At 37.3% G+C, this 17816-nt stretch overlaps 1 protein-coding gene across 4 annotated transcripts in view; it reads right to left on the bottom strand.

Annotated features, from left to right (window-relative positions):
• ush1c (Usher syndrome 1C) overlaps positions 1–17816 on the bottom strand; it is a 72676-nt gene that overhangs the window by 15301 nt on the left and 39559 nt on the right. For 3 of the 4 annotated variants that reach the window (XM_057837367.1, XM_057837366.1, XM_057837365.1), the window contains exons 17-22: positions 17084–17348; positions 13268–13506; positions 7079–7126; positions 4706–4834; positions 4560–4625; positions 2689–2730 (exon numbers count right to left, since the gene is read on the bottom strand). In XM_057837367.1, coding sequence (XP_057693350.1) covers positions 2689–2730; positions 4560–4625; positions 4706–4834; positions 7079–7126; positions 13268–13506; positions 17084–17348 — 789 coding nt within the window. The remainder of the gene's footprint in view (positions 1–2688; positions 2731–4559; positions 4626–4705; positions 4835–7078; positions 7127–13267; positions 13507–17083; positions 17349–17816) is intronic. The other variant, XM_057837368.1, reaches the window with a different exon arrangement.

Raw genomic sequence — 17816 nt, forward strand, 5'->3', positions numbered from 1 at the left:
AAATGTTGTTTTTTTTGTGATGGTTGCTGTATTGGGCCACTTCCTGTTGATTGTGAGGCATTTCATTGTCAATTCCTCTAGGTTAAGGGTCACTTCCTGTTGATTTGGGGGCATTTCAGGGTCACTTCCTGTTGAAATCGGGTCACTTCCGGCTGATTTGAGGCATTTGAGGGTCACTTCCTGTTGATTTGACGCATTTTAGGGTCACTTCCTGTTAAATTGAGGACATCTCAGGGTCACTTCCTATTGATATTGGGTCACTTCCTGTTGAAATCAGGCCGCTTCCTGTTGACTTAGGGCATTTCAGAGTCACTTTCTGTTGGTTCGGTGGTATTTCAGGGTCACTCCCTATTAATTTTGAGACATTTCAGGGTCATTTCCTGTCAATGTCTGTCGATGTCGGGTCACTTCCTGTTGATTTGGGGCCTTTTTGGGGTCACTTCCTGTTGATATTGGGTCACTTCCTATTGATTTGGAGACCTTTCCGGGTCACTTCCTGTTGATACTGGGTCACTTCCTATTGAAATTGGGCATATCAGAGTCACTTCCTGTTGATATTGGGCCACTTCCTGTTGATTTGGGGCATTTCAGGGTCATTCCGTATTGATTTGGAGATCTTTCAGGCTAACTTCCTGTTGATTTGAGGACATCTCAGTGTCACTTCCTATTGATATTGGGTCACTTCCTGTTGAAATCAGGCCGGTTGATTTAGGACATTTCAGAGTCACTTTCTGTTGGTTAGATGGTATTTCAGGGTCACTCCCTATTTATTTTGAGACATTTCAGGGTCATTTCCTGTCAATGTCTGGTCACTTCCTGTTGATTTGGGGCCTTTTAGGGTCACTTCCTGTTGATGTCGGGTCACTTCCTATTGATTTGAAGACCTTTCAGGCCCACTTTCTGTTGATACTGGGTCACTTCCTATTGAAATTGGGCATATCAGAGTCACTTCCTGTTGATATTAGGCCACTTGCTGTTGATTTTGGGCATTTCAGGGTCATTTCGTATTGATTTGGAGACCTTTCAGGGTCACTTCCGGTTCAAATCAGGTCACTTCCTGTTGATTTGGGGCCTTTTGGGGTCACTTCCTGTGTATTTGGGGCCACTTGCTGTTGATTTGCGGCATTTCAGCCCCACTATGTATTGATTTGGAGACCTTTCAGTGTCAATCCCTGTTGATATCGGGTCAATTCCTGTTGATTTGGGGCCTTTTGGGGTCGCTTCCTGTTGATATTGGGACACGTCCTATTGATTTGGAGACCTTTCAGGATCACTTCCTGTTGATATCAGGTCACTTCCTGTTGATTTGGAGACCTTTCAGGGTCACTTCCTGTCGATATCTGGTCACTTCTTGTTGATTTGGGGCCTTTTAGGGTCACTTCCTGTTGATATTGGGTCACTTCGTATTGATTTGAAGACCTTTCAGGCCCACTTTCTGTTGATACTGGGTCACTTCCTATTGAAATTGGGCATACCAGAGTCACTTCCTGTTGTTATTGGGCCACTTCCTGTTGATTTGGGGCATTTCAGGGTCATTCCGTATTGATTTGGAGATCTTTCAGGCTCACTTCCTGTTGATATCGGGTCACTTCCTGTTGATTTGGAGACCCTTCAGGGTCACTTCCTGTTGATACTGGGTCACTTCCTATTGAAATTGGGCATATCAGAGTCACTTCCTGTTGATATTAGGCCACTTGCTGTTGATTTGGGGCATTTCAGGGTCATTTCGTATTGATTTGGAGACCTTTCAGGGTCATTTCCGGTTCAAATCAGGTCACTTCCTGTTGATTTGGGGCCTTATGGGGTCACTTCCTGTTGATTTGGGGCCACTTGCTGTTGATTTGCGGCATTTCAGCCCCACTATGTATTGATTTGAAAACCTTTCATTGTCAATCCCTGTTGATTGATATCGGGTCAATTCCTGTTGATTTGGGGCCTTTTGGGGTCGCTTCCTGTTGATATTGGGACACGTCCTATTGATTTGGAGACCTTTCCGGGTTACTTCCTGTTGATACTGGGTCACTTCCTGTTGATATTGGGCCACTTCCTGTTGAGTTGGGGCATTTCAGGATCACTCCGTATTGATTTGGAGACCTTTCAGGATCACTTCCTGTTGATACCAGGTCACTTCCTGTTGATTTGGAGACCTTTCAGGGTTACTTCCTGTTGATACCTAGATGACCTATTGAAATTGGGCATATCAGAGTCACTTCCTCTTGATATTAGGCCACTTGTTGTTGATTTGGGGCATTTCAGGGTCATTTCGTATTTATTTGGAGACCTTTCAGGGTCACTTTCTGTTGAGTTGGGGCCTTTTGGGGTCATTTCCTGTTGATTTTTGGGCCACTTGCTGTTGATTTGGGGCATTTTAGCCTCACTCTGTATTGATTTGGAGACCTTTCAGGGTTACTTCCTGTTGATATTGGGCCACTTCCTTTTGATTTGGCAGTGAATGAGCGTTTAGCCTCCCAATTCAAATAGAATGGACGTCCACCAGAGATGAACTTATCAGAAGGATGACTGGACGCCATGAAATTAGACGTCGTCTATGATCATCGGCTACAATTCAAATATATATATGTATATATATATATATATATATATATATATATATATATATTTTATATATATGTCACTGAAGGAGTTGAAACATATTCCAACAATCACGCATAAAACATCACACAATACCATGGAGTGTGGATCGAAATCCTCCAAGTATTTCTGAAAGCCCTGAAAGAATAAGACATGAATTGAATTCAACATATTCCAATAAAAAATAATATATAGGCCAACGTTTTTCAAGCCGCATTTCCTTTGACAACCACAGCAACTTTTGCGACGCCGTTTCAGCCTCATTCGACTTAAGGTCAAACACAGCGTGAACAGAAGGTTCATTCTGCACTGCCTATGTATTATTCATGTAAGGGTTATTTTCCTCATCCTGGGAGATATTCCAAAGATATACAAGCATACTTGTTAAGATGCTGAAAGAATGCGAAAATCCCTTGTCGAAATTGAACCCAACAGCAAGAACGAGCGCAGAGATAAGCAGAAAATGCATTGTCGTCGAGGCAACGCTGCTAGAATGGAGAGTCACACTTTAACAGATAATTAAATCTCTAAAAAAGTACTGCTGGGTGTTCTTAAAAGTGTTTAAAAGTAGCAAGACAACAGGGGAATTGAAAGCCACACTAGAAAGACATGAAGAAGCAGTAAAGCAAGGGTGTCAAAATCCTTTTTTTTTTTTTTTTTAATTTAATTTTATTTTTTTTACCTTTTTTTTTATTAATAAAAAAAGGGGGGCAGTAACTATTGTTTTTTACATCCCAATAAATAAATGAAATATGATTTTTTTTTTTAAATTGACGTACATATTTACAATCCAAAACAAAAAATGGGGAAATATTTTTACTGTAAAATAATTGTTAAGTTTTTATATATATTTTTTTAAAGCAAAATAAAAAAAAGGGGGGGGGGGGGGTGGGGGTGTAAAAATATTTGTACTTAAAAAGAATAATTATTTTTCACTTTTATTTAAATTTTAAAAAGATGGAAAAAGTGAGTACTTTTTCTTTTTATCATTTATTTGTTTTTTATGTACATGTTTTAAATACATTTTTTTGGTCTTTATGTACAAAAGTAAAAAAGTGGGGGGGGGATGGTAAATATTTTCTTTTTTTATTATTATTTATTTTTATATTTTTTTGTATTGATTTGCATGGGAAATGAATCATAATCATTATTATTAATATCATATTTTTCTTCATTTTTTTTCATTGACATGCATATTTGAGAATGCAAAATTAGGATACAAACGTAAAAATATTTTTGCTTAAAAAATCTTTTCACTTTTAAATTACAATTATAACAAGGAAATATTATTTTATTACATTTTTGTTTAAGTTTTATTATTATTTTTTTAAATAAATGTTTTCTTTTTGTATTTTTTAGTAAGTTAAAAACAACAGAGGGGAAAGGTAAATATTCTATTTTTTATTTTATTGATTTTTTTTTTTTTTAAACGGGAAAAAAATTGGCATCTTTTTTCTTTTTTAAACTACTTTTTGTATTAATTTACATGTGGAAAATAAAAATTGGAAAAGTACAAAAATTGAAACCAACAAAAAAAGTGAAAAGAATCCATATTCTTATTAGTTTATAAATGTATTTAAATTTATTTTTAAAAAAAAAAGGGGGGGTGATTAATAATTCAATACAATAAATTACTAATTAATTAATTAAAAAAATATTTAATTGATAATATTTTTTCTTTATTGGCATACATGTTACAATAAAATAGAGGACCCTTTAAAAATTATTTTTGTTGTTTTTTTTCCCCCCTTTAATTGAAAATATTGAAAATGAATATATATATAAAAAAAATATATACATTTTATTTTATTTTATTTTTATTTTTTTAAAGGCGGGAATAAATATCATGCACATCATTTACTTTAGCAGGCCGTACAAAGTGAGGCGGTGGGCCCAAACTGGCCCAGAGCCTGGAGTTTGACACCTTTACGAGAGAAAAGGTGGTTTGTCAGTGAAAGCGGGATTACTTGTGCTTTGTTGTTGGATTTAAAAGAGGAGTTGAAAGGCACCATCCGTTTCAACATTTCCGCTGGCTGAAACACAACAAACATTACACTGAAAAAAATAGGAATAGGAAGGAATTTGCTAGGGCAAAAGAAGCTATCCACAATACCGGTCCGTCGGAACGAAGCGCAGGTCTGAGAGGCTCCGGTCGGCGGTTCTGCGAATGCGGCAGCATGACGGGCTTGGACATGACGGCCGCCGGCGGACGTCGCCGGTTCGGAGGACTGGGCGCTAGTTGCTAATCAAAATGGTATTTTAATATGATGTTGAATGAACGCAATAATGAACGAAGGCCCGAATATTTATGGCAAATCCAGGTTACATCCTGTTGATTTTGTTGATTTTTGCCCACTTCCTGTTCATTTAGGCCCACTTACTGTTAGCTTGACGTTTTCTGTCGATGTTGGGGCACTTCTTGTTCACTTCCTGTTGATTCTGGGCCACTTCTAACTCACTTCCTGTTGATTTTGGGGCATTTCTTTTTTGCTTTGGTATTTATATGGGCCATTTAAGGTTACTTCCTGTTGTTTTTGGGCCACTTCTGGTTCACTTTTGCTGATTTTAGACAATTTCCTTTTTATTTTGATATTTATGCAGGCCATTCCAGGTCACTTCCTGTTGATTTTGGGCCCACTTCCTGTCGATTTGGGGGCATTTATTTTTATTTTGTTTTATATACATGCCATTCCAGGTTACTTCCTTTTGATTTTGGGCCATTTCTGGTTCACTTTTGTTGATTTTAGGGCATTTCCTTTTTATTTTTCTATTTATGCGGGCCATTCCAGGTCACTTCCTGTTGATTTTGGGGCATTTCCCTTTTATTTTGGTATTTATACGGGCAATTCCAGGTTACTTCCTGTTGATTTTGGGCCACTTCTGGTTCACCTTTGCTGATTTTAGGGCATTTCCTTTTTATTTTGATATTTATGATATTTATGCAGGCCATTCCAGGTCACTTCCTGTTGATTTTGGGCCACTTTTAACTCCTTTCCTGTTGATTTTGGGGCGTTTCCTCTTTATTTTGGTATTTATACGGGCAATTCCAGGTTACTTCCTGTTGATTTTGGGCCACTTCTGGTTCACCTTTGCTGATTTTAGGGCATTTCCTTTTTATTTTGATATTTATGCAGGCCATTCCAGGTCACTTCCTGTTGATTTTGGGCCAATTTTAACTCCCTTCCTGTTGATTTTGGGGCGTTTCCTCTTTATTTTGGTATTTATACGGGCCACTCCAGGTTACTTCCTGTTTATTTAGACAAGCTTCCTGTTAGTTTGGTGCATTGTCTGTCGATGTTGGGGCACTTCTCGGTCACTTCCTGTTTATTTAGGCCCACTTCCTGTTGATTTGGGGGCATTTATTTTGATTTTGTTTTATATACAGGCCATTCCAGGTCACTTCCTGTTGATTTTGGAGCATTTCCTCTTTATTTTGGTATTTATATGGGACATTCCAGGCCACTTCCTATTGATTTTGGGCCACTTCTGGCTCACTTCCTTTTTATTTTGGTATTTATACGGGCCATTCCAGGTTACTTCCTGTTTATTAAGACAAGCTGCCTGTTAGTTTGGTGCATGGTATGTCGATGTTGGGCACTTTTTGGTCACTTCCTGTTTATTTAGGCCCACTTCCTGTTGATTTGGGGGCATTTCCTTTTTATTTTAGTATTTATACGGGCTATTCCAGGTCACTTCCTGTTGATTTTGGACCACATCTGGCTCACTTCTGTTGATTTTGGGGCATTTCCTCTTTATTTTGGTATTTATACGGGCCATTCCAGGTTACTTCCTGTTTATTTAGACAAGCTTCCTGTTAGTTTGGTGCATTGTCTGTCGATGATGGGCCACTTCTAACCCACTTCCTATTGATTTTGGGGCATTTCGTTTTTATTTTGGTATTTATACAGGCCATTCAAGGTTACGTCCTGTTGATTTTAGGCCACTTCTAACTCACTTCCTGTTGATTTTGGGGCATTTCCTCTTTATTTTGGTATTTATATGGGACATTCAGGTTCACTTCCTGTTGATTTTGAGCCATTTCTGGCTCACTTCTGTTGATTTTGGGGCATTTCCTTTTTATTTTGGTATTTATACGAATTCTGTGCAACTTTCAGCTGTTGATTTCAGCTCACATTCTCCTTTAATTTTGGAGAAATTACGGGTCATTTTCTGTTGATTTTGGGTCACTTCCTGCTGATTTTAGGGTACTTTCTGATTATTTAGGCCAACTTTCTTTAGATTTACACAAAATTTCAGGTCACTTCCTGTTTTCTGTTGATTTTGGGTCACTTCCTGTTGAGTTCAAATACCAACTGATTTTTTTCCGGCGTCTATCACTGTGAATAGCGGCTAATGCGACAAAACGGCTCATTTTTAAAGCAACTCTGCTTTGTCTAGAAGTCAACGGCAGCTAATGAAATTTGATAAGGTCCTGAAGGTAAATTACACCAGAGAAATAAAATGTAAAACGTGTACTTCAACTCACCAAGGAAGGAGTAGAAATGCGACTGGCATGGGAGGTATTTCTCACAACCTGAACCACAGTTAAATACAATGAAACACAATGTAGAAATGAATGCAAGCTTGAAAGCGGGGGTGTCAAACTCATCTTTGTCACGGGCAATCACGATTAATCGACAACTAATCGGTAATCAAATAAATCATTTTGATCGACGATGAATCTATTTGATTTTAACTGTCCAAAACCTGTTTGTTAAACCCCTTTACAGCATATATTTTACATATTTTTCATTATTGTATTAATTTACAATTTTTAATTCATGAAAAATCGGAACAGTAAACATTCTCTTTGATATAATTTTTTCTCTTTTGATTAAAAAATTTATGTTATTTTTAGGGCTGTCAAAATGATCGCGTTAACGGGCGGTAATTTTTTTTTAAATTAATCACGTTAAAATATTTGACGCAATTAACGCACATGCCCCGCTCAAACAGAATAAAATGACAGCAAAGGGTCTTGTGCACTTGTTACTTGTGTTCTTTGGAGTTTTGTCGCCCTCTGCTGGCGCTTGGGTGCGACTGATTTTATGACCATGAGAATTGTGTAATTATTGACATCAACAATGGCGACCTACTAGTTTATTTTTTGATTGAAAATTTTACAAATGTTCTTAAAACGAAAACATTAAGAGGGGTTTTAATATAAAATTTCTATAACTTGTACTAACATTTATCTTTTAAGAACTACAAGTCTTTCTATCCAAGGATCGCTTTAACAGAATGTTAATGTTAATGCCATCTTGTTGATTTATTGTTATAATAAACAAATACAGTACTCATGTACAGTATGTTGAATGTATATATCCGTCTTGTGTCTTATCTTTCCATTCCAACAATAATTTACAGAAAAATATCTCATATTTTATAGATGGTTTGAATTGCGATTGATTACGATTAATTAATTTTTAAGCTGTGGTTAACTCGATTAAAAATTTTAATCGTTTGACAGCCATAGTTATTTTTTGTGTTTAAAATGGTAAAGAGTTAAAAACTAACATTTTGGAATTTCTACAGCAATTTTATATAAATTTTATTTTAGCGAGAAACAGGAAGTCTACGCGCGTGATTTACTTTCGCGGGCCACTCAAAATAATACGGCGGGCCAGATCTGGCCCCCGGCCCACGAGTTTGACACCTGTGCTATAAAGGTTTTTAAACATCTCAAACAGAAAAACACCACAACAAAAACAGAATCACTGCACTACTAATCCAGAACATGGACGGCGAGAGCCGTCCAATCATGTGGCGTCCAATCATCTAACAGTTGGCAATGAATTAACCAATGCTTATTCGCTGCCAACCCTCCCACTTCAAATGGATTGGACGTCTACTAGTGATAAACTCATTTCAAATCACGTCAGAAGCACGAGCATTCATCGCCCCTACCAACATGGCGGACAAATAGGGCGGCCACATTGGTCGGGGCAACGATATTTGATCAACGTCAAAGCTACAACCAACGTTCGTTCACTCCCACTTCAAATGAATTGGATGTCTTTCGCTGTCAATGGTAACCAATGAGATGCAAGATGAAGATAGTAGACGTCCAATCCGTTCAAACTGGGAGGATGGCAGCGAATGAACGTTCGTTCACTCACATCAGAAGTACGAAAGGACCTTACCAACATGGCCGTAGGCCGGCGACCATGTTGGTTGGGGCATTGTTCCCACTCAAGTCAATGTATTGGCATTAAAATGAAGTGACAGCTAGCTTATTTTTCAACTACTTTTTAAAAGATTACATTTGATCAGAGTCAAAACTAAAACCAACGTTAATTCACTCACTGTCAACCCTCCCACTTCAAATAGATTGGACGTCTATAGCCATCAATGGCAGCCACAAAGATAAAAAACAAAATTTGCTCTTTCCCTATAAACACGATGCAACCAACCCACAAATTAGTTGATCACTAGTAGACATCCAATCTTTATGGAGAGGGGAGGAATGTTCATTTGCTGCCAACCGTCCCACTTCAAATGGATTGGACGTCTATCTCCGTCATGGCGACCAATGAGTTAATTTCTACTGTAAATGTATCACTAGTATATGTCCAATCCATTTGAAGTGGGAGGGTGGCAGTGAATGAATGTTCATTCACTCACTTCAGAAGCACCTTTCATTGGCCCTACCAACATGGCCTCGGGTCGGCGGCCATGTTGGTTGGGGCGACATACCCATCCAAGTCAATGCATAAACATTAAAATGAAGTTGTAGCTAGCTTATTTCTCAACCAGTTTTAAAAAGATTATTATTTTATCGATGTCAAAGCTAGAACAAATGTTCGTTCACTCGCTGCCAATCCTCCCACTTCACATATATTGGACGTCTACAGCTGTCAATGGTAGCCAATGAGATGCAAGTGTACTCACTAGTAGACATCCAATCCATTCCAAGTGGGAGGTGGCAGCGAAAGAACGTCCATTCATTCATGTTGGAAGCATGAAAAGAGCGGTCTTTGCCTCTCCCAACATGGCCCCAGGCCGGCGGCCATATTGGTTGGGGCAGTGTTTCCACCCAAGTCAATGCATTAACATTAAAATTAAGTCATTGCTTGCTTATTTCTCAACCAAAGATTATTTGATCAATGTCAAAGCTAAAACCAACATTCGTCCACTCACTGACAACCCTCCCACTTCAAATATATCGGACGTCTACAGCTGTCAATGGTAGCCAATGAGATGCAAGAGTACTCACTAGTAGACATCCAATCCATTCCAGGTGGGGAAATGGCAGCGAATGAACGTCCATTCATTCATCTTGGAGGCATGAAAAGAGCGGTCTTTGCCTCTCCCAACATGGCCCCAGGCCGGCGGCCATATTGGTTGGGGCAGTGTTTCCACCCAAGTCAATGCATTAACATTAAAATTAAGTCATTGCTTGCTTATTTCTCAACCAAAGATTATTTGATCAATGTCAAAGCTAAAACCAACATTCGTCCACTCACTGACAACCCTCCCACTTCAAATGGATTGGACGTCTATAGCCAATGAGTTAAAAACGAACCAAGACGAGGGAACACACTAGGATGCATGGAAGGGCAATTTGTTGTGCTGCCTTCAAAACTGTGACAACTTCATGTGCTAATGCTAAATGGGTAATTCTCATGAAGCTAAGCTAAACTATGCCTTTGAAGATTTCAGTTATATAGTCATGAGAACCTGCAATAGTTCATTTTTAATTGACAAATGGTTATTTCTATGATGTGGCCCAGTCCACCATATGATACCAAAATATGTTTTTAACGGATTTAGGTCACTTCCTGTTGATTTGGGGGCATTTTGGGATCACTTCCTGTTCATCTAGGGGAATTTCGGGGGTGACTTCCTGTTGATATCAGGTCACTTTCTGTTGATTTTGAGGCGTTTCAGGGTCACTTCCTGTTGATATCGCGTCATTTCCTTTTGATTAGGGGTCTTTGGGGGTCACTTCCTGTTTATTTGGATGCAATTCAGGGTCACTTAGGGTTAGGGTTACTTCAGGTCACTTCCTGTTGATCTGGGGGTATTTCAGGGTCACTTGTTATAATTGGGTCACTTCCTGTTGATTTTGGGGCTATTAGGTTCACTTCCTGTTCATCTGGGGGAATTTCGGGGGTGACTTTCTGTTGCTATCAGGTCACTTTCTGTTGATTTTCAGGGATTTCAAGGTCACTTCCTGTTGCTATCGCGTCATTTGCTGTTGATTAGGGGTCTTTGGGGGTCACTTCCTGTTGATTTGGATGAAATTCAAGGTCACTTAGGGTTAGGGTTACTTCAGGTCACTTCCTGTTGATCTGGGGGTATTTCAGGGTCACTTGTTATAATTGGGTCACTTCCTGTTGATTTTGGGGCTATTAGGTTCACTTCCTGTTCATCTGGGGGAATTTCGGGGGTGACTTTCTGTTGCTATCAGGTCACTTTCTGTTGATTTTGAGGCATTTCAGGGTCACTTCCTGTTGATATCGCGTCATTTCCTGTTGATTAGGGCTCTTTGGGGGTCACTTCCTGTTGATTTGGATGCAATTCAGGGTCACTTAGGGTTAGGGTTACTTCAGATCACTTCCTGTTGATCTATTTCAGGGTCACTTGTTGTTATTGGGTCACTTCCTGTTGATTTTGGGGCTATTAGGTTCACTTCCTGTTCATACTAGGTCACTTCTTGTTGATTGAGGAATTTCAGGGTCCCTTTCTGTTGATATCAAGTCACTTCCTGTTGATTTTGAAGCATTTCAGGGTCTTTTACTGTCTATGCCGGGTCACTTCCTGTTGATTCGGAGACAATTCAGGGTCACGGAGCGATTACTTCAGGTCATTTCCTGTTCGTCTAGGGGTATTCCAGGGTCACGTCCTGTTGCTATCGGGTCACTTGTTATTGATCTGAGGTCATTTTTTTTATATTGGGTCAATTCCCCTGGATTTTGGGGCTTTTAGGGTTAATTTTGTGTTCATATCATTTTGCGTGGAGCATTTTGGGTTCACTTCCTGTTGTCATTGTGTTAGGGTCATTCTGTTAATTAGGTGGCATTTGTTGGTCACTTCCTGTTTATGTTGGGTCACTTCCTATTGATTAGGGGACATTTGGTGGTCACTTCCTGTTTATGTTGGGTCACTTCCTGTTGATCTGGGGTTATTTCAGGGTCACTTCCTGTTGCTATTGAGTCACTTCCTATTGATTTAGATGCATATTGGGGGTCACTTCCTGTTAATATTGGGTAACTTCCTGTTGCTTTTGAGTCATTTCGGAGTCACTTCCTGTTGTTGTCGGGCCACTTCCAGTTGATCAGGGGGAATTTCGGGGTCAGTTCTTGTTGACATGGGGTTATTTCCTGTTCATACTGGGTCACTTCCTATTAATTAGGGGACATTTGCTGGTCACTTCCTGTTGATATTGGATGACTTCCTGTTGCTTTTGAGCCATTTGGGAGTCACTTCCTGTTGATTAGAGGGCATTTTGGGGTCACTTCCTGTTCATACTCGGTCACTTCCTGTTGCTTTTGAGCCATTTTGCAGTCATTTCCTGTTGTTATCGGGTCACTTCCTGTTGATCTAGGGCAATTTCTGGGTCACTTTCTGTTACTTTTGAGCCATTTCGGAGTCACTTCCTGTTGTTATCGGGTCACTTCCTGTTGATCAGGGGGAATTTTGGGGTCACTTCCTTTTGAATTTAGGGCTCTTAGGGGTAACTTCCTGTAGATATAGGGTCACTTTTTGTTGATATGAGTCATTTCGGAGTCACTTCCTGTTGTTGTCGGGCCACTTCCAGTTGATCAGGGGGAATTTCGGGGTCAGTTCTTGTTGACATGGGGTTATTTCCTGTTCATACTGGGTCACTTCCTATTAATTAGGGGACATTTGCTGGTCACTTCCTGTTGATATTGGATGACTTCCTGTTGCTTTTGAGCCATTTGGGAGTCACTTCCTGTTGATTAGAGGGCATTTTGGGGTCACTTCCTGTTCATACTCGGTCACTTCCTGTTGCTTTTGAGCCATTTTGCAGTCATTTCCTGTTGTTATCGGGTCACTTCCTGTTGATCTAGGGCAATTTCTGGGTCACTTTCTGTTACTTTTGAGCCATTTCGGAGTCACTTCCTGTTGTTATCGGGTCACTTCCTGTTGATCAGGGGGAATTTTGGGGTCACTTCCTTTTGAATTTAGGGCTCTTAGGGGTAACTTCCTGTAGATATAGGGTCACTTTTTGTTGATATGAGGCAGTTCGGGGTCACTTCCTGTTGATTTGGGGACTTTTAGGGGTAACTTCCTGTTGATATTGAGTCACTGGTGGGAAATAAATACGAGTGAACGTTAGTCTTTGTGTCTTTGAAATGAATGGGAAATTTTGCCTGTTAAAAATGAATGGGTATGTTTTTGGCAAATTGTGCCCGAACTGTACGTTTTTGCCAAAATTTGTCTATCTGTATTTTGTGCCCCTTAGTGTCCTGAATTTTATTATGTATAAATATTGTGATTTGGATGCAATATACAGCTACCATCAATAAAATATTATGAGGCTCAAACTGATGAGTCATCATAGCATTCTGCTATGTTAAGCTAGCTTTAGTAAACTTCCTTCATTACCGTAATGCATAGCTTTCATGAGAATCATCCAAATGCTGGTGCTAATCACAGGTTTCAAGCTAGTCCGACACGTTGCACCACTTCTATGAGAGGATCTAACCTTCGGACTAGACGGGTAGGACATTTCGCTAGCGCTAGCTGAGTAGATGCCGCCCCTCGGGAGGTAGCCCCCCGCCTCCCACTCGCTCCTGCGCTCAGGTGGGCTCGCGGGTGAAGACGGGTGATGATGCTGGGGCGGCGGAGGTGGCGGCGGAGGGGGCGGGGGCGGAGGAGGAGGAGGGGGTGGCGGCGGCGGCGGGGTGGGCTGAGGGGAAGCTCGAGACGCTCGGGCTCGGCGCCCTTTGATGGTCACGGTCACAGGTGGGTAGAGTAGCCAAAATGTTTACATCAAAATGACTCAAAAATTCACTTAAGTACAGTAAATTGCTTATAACGTCTGATTGATTTCAGACAGAGAAAAAAAAAACAACAACAAAGAAACATGGAATAATTTACATTTTAACGAACAACAACAAAAAATACACCAAATTCATCAGATTCCTACGTCGGAGTATTAGAGAAAAGGAAGAAAAAAAAGTCGTATTATTAGTATGGGAAAATATATATGGTATATATAACGAGAATAAAGTCATGCTAATGTTAATATTACAAGTTTTAAATTGTAATATTACGAGATTATATTCAAAGTATTAATACGAGGAAATTTCCATACTATTATGAGAATAAAGTCATGCTTTGTAATATTATGATCTTAAAGTCGGAATATTACAGAATTAAAGTCACAGTATTAGTACGAGAGAAAAAAAAGTCGTAACATTACGAGATTAAAGTCATATGTTGTATTATTATGAATTAAAAATCATAAAATTATGAGATTAAAGTCGGAGTATTACGTACCAGAAAAAAAACTGCCGTAATATTATGGGATTAAAGTCATCATATAAGGAAAAAAAACATTATGAGATTAAAGTCATATGTTGTATTATTATGAGATTAAAGTTGTAATATTACATAATTATTTAAGTCACTGTATTAGTACGAGAAAAAAAATGTCGTAACATTACGAGATGAAAGTCATACGTTGTATTATTATTAATTTAAAGTTGTAATATTACATAATCAAAGTCACAGTATTAGTACGAGAAAAAAAAAAGTCGTAACAGTACGAGATTAAAGTCATACGTTGTATTATTATGAATTTCAAATCTTAAAATTACGGGATTAAAGTCATAGTACTAGTACGAGAAAAAAAAAGTCATAATATTATGGGATTAAAGTCATCAAACGAGGAAAAAATACATAATATTATGAGATTAAAGTTATGTTGGATTATTATGAGATTAAAGTTGTAGTATTAATAATATTACAAGATGAAAGTCAGTATTAGTATGAGAAAAAAAATCGTAACATTACGAGATTAAAGTCATACATTGTATTATTATGAATTTAAAATCGTAAAATTACGAGATTAAAGTCGTAGTATTAGTACGGGGAAAAAAAACAGTCATAATATTATGGGATTAAAGTCATCAAAGGACAAAAAAAAACATAATATTATGAGATTAAAGTCATATGTTGTATTATTATGAGATTAAAGTTGTAGTATTAGTAATATTACAAAATTAAAGTCATAGTATTAGTACGAGAAAAAAAAGTCGTAACATTACGAGATTAAATTAATAATAATTAAACGTATGACTTTAAAGTTGTAATATTACATAATCAAAGTCACAGTATTAGTACGAGGGGGAAAAAAGTAACATTACGAGATTAAAGTCATACGTTGTATTATAATGAATTTAAAATCGTAAAATTATGAGATAAACGTCATAGTATTAGTATGAGAAAAAAAACGTAAAATTATGGGATTAAAGTCATCACATGAGAAAAAACATGAGATTAAAGTCATATGTCGTATTATTATGAGATTAAGATTGTAGTATTAGTAATATTACAAAATTAAAGTCATAGTATTAGTACGAGAAAAAAAAGTCGTAACATTACGAGATTAAATTAATAATAATTAAACGTATGACTTTAAAGTTGTAATATTACATAATCAAAGTCACAGTATTAGTACGAGGGGGAAAAAAGTCATAACATTATGAGATTAAAGTCATATGTTGTATTATAATGAATTTAAAATCGTAAAATTACGAGATTAAGTTCGTAGTACTAGTGCGAGAAAAAACAGTCATATTATGGGATTAAAGTCATGAGACGAGAAAAATGAATATAATTTTATGAGATTAAAGTCATATGTTGTATTATGAGATTAAAGTTGTAGTATTAGTAGTATTACTAGATTAAAGTCACAGTATTAGTACGAGAGAAAAAAAGTCGTAACATTACGAGATAAAATTCATAATAATTCAACATATGACTTTAAAGTTGTAATATTACATAATCAAAGTCACAGTATTAGTACGAGGGGAAAAAAAGGCAAAACATTACGAGATTAAAGTCATACGTTGTATTATAATGAATTTAAAATCATAAAATTACCAGATTAAGGTCATAGTACTAGTGCGAGAAAAAAGTCATAATATTATGGGATTAAAGTCATGAGACGAGAAAAAAAACATAATATTATGAGATTAAAGTCATATGTTGTATTATTATGAGATTAAAGTTGTAGTATTAGTAATATTACAAGATTAAAGTCACAGTATCACTACAAGAAAAAAAAAAGTCGTAACATGACGAGATTAAATTCATAATAATTCAACATATGACTTTAAAGTTGTAATATTACATAATCAAAGTCACAGTATTAGTCCGAGGGAAAAAAACGAAAAGTCGTAACATTACGAGATTAAAGTCATACGTTGTATTAGAATGGATTTAAAACCGTAAAAGTACGAAATAAACGTCGTAGTATTAGTACGAGAAAAAAAGTCGTAAAATTATGGGATTAAAGTCATCATATGAGGAAAAAAAAACATTATGAGATTAAAGTCATATGTTGTATTATTATGAGATTAAGATTGTAGTATTAGTAATAGGGCTGCAGCTATCTAATATTTTAGTAGTCGATTAATCGATGGACTTGTTAGTTGGAATAATCGAGTAATCGGATAAGGAACATGAAAAATTAAAATACCCGTGTTGAGCCTGAAAAGGTATAAACTCTATGTACACCAAAAGAACAATTGGCTAATTTACACAGAAAAAGTAAGCTATCTTAAATGCTATAAAATGCTGTTTTTTTTGTTTGTTTGTTTTTTTACAATGCTCTTAACAAATGGTTCAGACACATATTCCCACAAAAAAACGGCTAAATATATACTAAATCAAGCAATCAATCAATGCATTAAAAAAACATTAGCTCAAACAAAAACGTAGCTTACGTTGGTCTTAACAGGGAGCAGTTGGATTCAGCCATGTAAAAAGAGGCAGACCAGAGGGCAGTGTACCCACCCTTATCAATAAAACTAAATGTAAACACTTTCAAAATAAACCATTACAACGCCACTTTAGTTAAACGAATACTCGAAGCGACAAAATTTAATTTGAATATTTTTTGTCTAATCGAATACTCGAGTTAATCGATTAATCGTTGCAGCACTAATTAGTAATATTACAAGATTAAAGTCATCTGTTGTAATATGAGTTTAAAGTTGGTAGTATTAGTTCTAGAAAATAAAGTAATATTACGGGAATAAAATCAGAGAATCATAGAAAAAACAATAATATTACAAGATGAAAGTCATGTGTTTAAATTGGAAAATTAGGGGATTAGTAGGAGAAAAATAGTCGTCACATTATGAGATTAAAGTCATAGTATGAGATAAACAACTGAATATTATGAGATTGAAGTCATACATTGTAAAATTATGAGATTAAAGCCGTATATTAGTACGAGAAAAAAAGTTGTCATATTGCAAGATTTAAATCATGCGTGTAACCTACGCACCTCTGGTCACGGTGGACGAGGTGGAAGGGGGTTTCCGGTTGGGGAGGGTGGGGTTGAGTTTGGGCGAAGGGGGCGGCAGAGGCAGAGGAGGAGGAGGCTGGCTTATCGTCGTCGGGGCCGTGGGGGCCAATCTCTTCAGGGGCCCCTTCAGGCTCTGATCCACCTCATCCAAATTAATGTCGTCCAGGTCGGTGGTGGCCAGGTGCAAACCTCCGGGGAAACGTTTGACTTTGGGCTCCGAAGGAGGGGAGAGCGGAGGGGACAACTAAACAGTTCAAACATAAACATTCTTTCTCCAGAGTACACCTTACTCAAGTAAAAATACTGTTACATTTGGTGACTCCAGTACTGATGTTGCTGTTTAACCCATTGATGGCTAAATTTGTACATAAAAATAGTACATATATAAAAAATTGAAACAGAAAATTACATTCAAAATTGATTCTTTTGTTTTTCCCAAAATAACCATATTATAACGTTATTTTATTTATTTGTAATTTTCATATTTTCTTTATTCGTATTTTTTTATTATTATGTGAATGTTTTACTGGAAGATTCTCATTTTTAACTGAATTTAGCAATAAAATATAGCACATAAAAAGCATTGGTTGGAAAAATGGAACAATTAGAAATATAATAGTTTTACATGATAGTTATTACTTTTTAGATGATAGCTATCTTGTTTTTCTTGCTGGTATTACATTTTGACATGATCATTTATGATCATGATAGC

This window comes from Corythoichthys intestinalis, chromosome 5 (genome assembly GCF_030265065.1).
Source record: "Corythoichthys intestinalis isolate RoL2023-P3 chromosome 5, ASM3026506v1, whole genome shotgun sequence".
In the NCBI taxonomy this organism is placed as follows: domain Eukaryota; kingdom Metazoa; phylum Chordata; class Actinopteri; order Syngnathiformes; family Syngnathidae; genus Corythoichthys; species Corythoichthys intestinalis.